The sequence below is a fragment of the Oryzias melastigma genome, linkage group LG15, assembly GCF_002922805.2.
Source record: "Oryzias melastigma strain HK-1 linkage group LG15, ASM292280v2, whole genome shotgun sequence".
In the NCBI taxonomy this organism is placed as follows: Eukaryota; Metazoa; Chordata; class Actinopteri; order Beloniformes; family Adrianichthyidae; genus Oryzias; species Oryzias melastigma.
In genome coordinates, this window is record NC_050526.1 from 1,280,343 (window position 1) to 1,285,366 (window position 5,024).

Here is a 5,024-nt window from a genome sequence, read left to right on the forward strand (position 1 = left end):
GTTGGGGACAGAAGGTCAAAGGTCCCAACTTCCTTGTGTGATGCGTGCGTGTTTGTTTGTCAGGGTGTATATTTGTGGTGTGTGTACTAAAGGGTGCAGTTAAAATTGGTGAGTAGAGCATTGGCAGGACATCTCCTGATTGCTCGCAGAGATGCCCCGTCACCCCCCGACTAACGTCCCAACATGTCTATGGTGCAAATAAAATGGCCACTGGCAAGTAGTCCACCCCCGCAGCGCACTGCAATACAACCGACCTCCCATTCACCCTAACGGGATAATTTTCAATGAAAAAGAGACACTCAGCCGTGCGCCTCCCTCTGTGTGCTCGTTGCCATGACGACCTCAGAGGACTCCATCTCAGACACACTCAAACATCTCCAGTTTTCCAAAAGCAGTCCACATATGTTTTTAGAGAATTGAAGTTTTTTTTTTTCCCCACTGTGTGCTGTAAACATAACGGTTATTTTAAACCAATTGGGGATTTATCTAATATTTTAGCTGTTAATATCATAGCCGTTTTGGCATCTACTGGGGTTTTTAAGCTATATTTGAGTTTCAGCTGTTATATTGGCATTCTAATAGCTTTTTGGAGTATCATGGCATTTACTAAGGTTTTTTTAAGGCAATTTTGGAGTTTAACTAATATTTTAGCTACATGTTAGCTTTTTTGACAAATTTATTCTCTTAATTTTTTAAGGCAAATTTTTATTTTAGCACAAAGCTATTTCCGCTTTATGCTAGCTGTCATGGCAAAATTAGACTTTTTACCAATTGTTTAGGCTAATTTGGCATTTAGGTAATATCTTAGCTTGCAATGAGCTTCAGCTTTTTCAGTTATCATTTTCAACAATTTTATCTATCAGTTTCAGCATCTTCAGCTTCCAAATTCATCTCACAGCATTCATACTAGCATTTTTAGAGCAAAAGGGTCTGACTGTATCATGCTAGCTTTTCTTTTTATGCTTTTTTTGGCCAATTTGACATCTACTGAGATTTTTTGATTTTTTTGATTTAAGTCTTGATTTAATGCCAGAAACAAATGAAGGAAACAAGCTGCATGATCCATTAAAGGCTTCATAAACGATTGTCTTTATTTTTAGTTAGTATAGAGCTTAAACACTTCAAGTTTTAAGTTAATGATGGTTAAAATAAGTGTCTTACATCCAGACAACTAGCAACCCGATTAGTCAACTAATCTAAAACAAAATAATCGTAGATTACCCATCCATCCATCCATTTTCCTAACCGCTTTGTCCCTTTCGGGGTCGCGGGGTTGCCGGAGCCTAACCCGGCTGCTGATGGGCGAAGGCGGGGTACACCCTGGACAGATCGCCAGTCTGTCACAGGGTCTCAATCACACACACATTCACACCTAGGGGCAATTTAGAGTCACCAATTCACCTATGAAGCATGTTTTTGGATGGTGGGAGGAAGCCGGAGTCCCCGGTGAAAACCCACGCATGCACGGGGAGAACATGCAAACTCCACACAGAAAGGTCCCAGCCGGGAGTCGAACCGGGGCCTTCTCGCTGTGAGGCAAGAGCGCTAACCACTGCGCCACCGTGCAGCCCAATCATAGATTAGTCGATTATTAAAATAAGTAGTTGTGGCAGCCATGTTTGTCATGTGATGGACTGTCAACCTGTCCAGGGTGTACCCTGTCTTGGGGTTGAGCTCTAGGAACCCCATGACCCAGAACTTGATAATGCAGGTTAAGAAGATGGGTGGATGGTGTATGCTTAATAATACACTAAATCCTTTAAAATGACTCATTCTTGTGTTTGTGTCCCTGCAGTCCTCCCCCAGCATCGGGTGACTGAAAAGGAAGATCTCTGCAACCAGCAGAGGAACTTCAGAGAGGAACAAGCGGATCTAGAACCTCCACGGACTAAAGAGGAACTGAAGGAAGCAGAACCTTCACAGATTAAAGAGGAACGGGAGAAACAAGAACCTCCACAGATTGAAATAAAACAAGAGGATATAGAACCTCCACAGACTAAAGAGAAACTGAAGGAACCAGAAACTCCACAGATTGAAATGAAACAGGAGGAACCAGAACTTTTACAGGTTAAAGAGGAACAAGAGGATCTAGAACCTCCACAGCCTAAGGAGGTACTGAAGGAACCAGAAACTCCACAGATTGAAATGAAACAGGAGGAACCAGAACTTCCACAGATTAAAGAGGAACAGGAGAAACCAGAACTTCCACAGATTAAAGAGGAGCAAGAAAATATCTTCATCAGTCAGGATGAAGAGCAGCTTGATCTAAAGCAGGAGAGTTATACCTTGATGGAGATTCCTTCTTATGAGGAAAATGATCACAATGAAGCAGATCTAAACAAACAGAAGAGCTTCAGTGTAACTGAGAGTCAGGATGAAGAAGGAAACCACCATGAAGAATCGACATCAACTACAGATGAAGAGACACACCCACAGAACAGAGATCAGAGGAAAAAAAGAGACAGAAGTCATATCCAAAGTGTGGAAAGCTCTCACATTTCAGAAAGTCGGTGTGACTCCGATGTTAGGAAAAAATCCCAGAAGAAAACTTCAGCAGAGAAGCACAAACAATCTCCAAAAGAAAAGAGACTTTCCTCTTTTAAGGCTGGTAAAAGAAAAATAATTGCACACAATGTGTCTCCCCACATGAGAGCTGAGTCTGATGGAAGACGTCATGTCTGCAAAGATTGTGGTAAAAGTTTTGGTAACTTGTCTCATTTCACAATTCATATGAGAACTCACACAAGAGAGAAGCCTTTTTGTTGTCAAGAATGTGATAAAAGTTTTAGTCTGAAGTGTAATCTCAAAACACACATGATAATTCATACAGGAGTGAAGCCTTTTGTTTGTCAAGAATGTGATAAAAGTTTTTATCAATTATCTAACCTCAAAAAACACATGGTAACTCATACAGGAGAGAAGCCTTTTGTTTGTCAAGAATGTGATAAAAGTTTTAGTCTGATGTCTAATCTCAAAAAACACATGAGAACTCATACAGGAGAAAAGCCCTTTTGTTGTCAAGAATGTGATAAAAGCTTTTGTGACCGATATGATTTCAGAAGACACATGAGAACTCATACAGGAGAGAAGCCTTTTACTTGTAAAGAATGTGATAAAAGTTTTTGTCATGCAGCTCAACTCAAAACACACATGAGAACTCACACAGGAGAGAAGCCCTTTAATTGTCAAGAATGTGATAAAACTTTTAATCAATTATCTAACCTCAAATCACACATGTTAACTCATACAGGAGAGAAGCCTTTTGTATGTCAAGAATGTGATAAAAGTTTTAGTCGAATTTCTCATCTTAATTCACACATGACAACTCATACAGGAGAGAAGCCCTTTGGTTGTCAAGAATGTGACAAAAGTTTTTGTGACCTATCTCGTTACAGAAGACACGTGAGAATCCATAGCGCAGAGAAGCCTTTTTCTTGTAAAGAATGTGATAAAAGTTTTTATCAATTATCTAACCTCAAAAGACACGTGAGAAATAAAACAAAAGAGAAGCCTTCTCTTGAAAAGAAATGTCAGAGTTTAGTCAAAATTTGATGCAGTTATTAAATTAGAAAGAGGCAGAAGTTAGTATTTAATGCATGAAATTAAAGTTTTTGGAAGTCTGGAATTTGTAGTGAGAACATCTTTATTTTCAATTATTGTCCCTGATGACTTCATACCAGGGATTATGCAGCATTTGGGTTCTTTTGGCCAGGCAGTCAAACCCAGCCTTAGAAACTTGGGAGTTATTTTTGACAAAGACATGTCACTGGAACAGCACTCCAAACAGCAGGTGAAAAACTGTTTCTTCCAGCTGAGAAACATTTCTAAACTCAGGAAAATGGTGTCATGTAAGGATCTAGAAGTTCTTATACATGCTTTTGTGTCTTTGTGTTGACAAAGACATGTCACTGGAACAGCACTCCAAACAGCGGGTGAAAAACTGTTTCTTCCAGCTGAGAAACATTTCTAAACTCAGGAAAATGGTGTCACGTAAGGATCTAGAAGTTCTTATACATGCTTTTGTGTCTACGCGGCTAGACTACTGCAACAGTCTGTTTTCCTGTTTGAGTAAGAAAGAGCTGTCTCGTCTGCAGTTAATTCAAAACTCTGCTGCCAGGATCTTGACCCGCACTAAGAGAAGAGCTCACATCTCTCCCATCCTCAAAGATCTTCACTGGCTCCCGGTTGCATACCGGATCCAATTCAAAATTTTAGTGCTGACTTTTAGAGCCCTCCATGGCCAAGCTCCGGTATATGTCTGTGATTTGATCACTCCCTACAGACCGTCTCGTGCGCTCAGGTCTGTAGATCAGAACCTGTTGATGGTCCCTCGCACACGCTTTTGGACCAGAAGAGACAGATCTTTCCAGGCTGTTGCTCCTAGACTCTGGAATGAGCTCCCTTTCTCCCTCCGTTCCCTGGACTCTGTTCACTCCTTTAAAAGCCAACTTAAAACCTTTTATTTTGCTCAGCATTTTAACTGAGTCTGTTTTTAATTTGGCTTGAAATGATTGTTTTATGTGGTACTTGCTGTCTGTCTTTTATGTTTCTTAGCTTGTGAGGCTTTTGTCTTTTATGTTTTTAATCGGGGAAGCTTTGTCTTTTTATCTTTTGAAGTATTTGTTTTTATGCTTTAACTTGTGAAGCACCTTGTGACTTTTGTCTATGAAAGGTGCTATATAAATAAAACTTACTTATTTACTTACTTACTTTTACTATATATTTATTTTAAAAGTACCTAAAATGGTAATTATGAAATAAATTTCACATTCTCATTTTCCAACTTTTTATTGTGACAGATGCACCAAGAAAATACTTCATTATCACCTTATATAATCTTGTGCTGTCATTTAACTTGAATAGAAACGTGAAACACAAAATTAACTTTTGGTCCTTCCTGCTCACAATAACCCAAATATTGTGTTTTGATTTAAATATACTTCAGCATAAAATGATTTTCCAGAGAAAAATTATAACCTTAATAAAACAGCATAATCAGATTAATCTTCAGATCTCCATGTTCT

The 5,024-nt window shown here is 39.2% G+C and overlaps 2 protein-coding genes across 2 annotated transcripts in view; both read left to right on the forward strand.

The window, feature by feature from the left end:
- The first annotated feature begins 1,616 nt into the window (after positions 1–1,616).
- Positions 1,617–5,024, forward strand: part of LOC112138726 (gastrula zinc finger protein XlCGF57.1-like) — a 7,204-nt gene continuing 3,796 nt past the window's right edge. Inside the window, exon 1 of the mRNA XM_024261350.2 lies at positions 1,617–2,310. Within this exon, the coding sequence (XP_024117118.1) occupies positions 1,765–2,310 (546 nt within the window). The 5' untranslated portion in view covers positions 1,617–1,764. The remainder of the gene's footprint in view (positions 2,311–5,024) is intronic.
- LOC112138731 (gastrula zinc finger protein XlCGF8.2DB-like) lies at positions 2,365–4,559 on the forward strand. The gene has a single exon (XM_024261354.2). The coding sequence runs from the start codon at positions 2,647–2,649 to the stop codon at positions 3,550–3,552; it is 906 nt and encodes a 301-aa protein (XP_024117122.1). The 5' UTR covers positions 2,365–2,646; the 3' UTR covers positions 3,553–4,559.

What these genes read in the sequence shown, in the direction of transcription:
- LOC112138731 (XM_024261354.2), top strand. Translation starts at nt 2,647, where the DNA reads ATGAGAGCTGAGTCTGATGGAAGACGTCATGTCTGCAAAGATTGTGGT.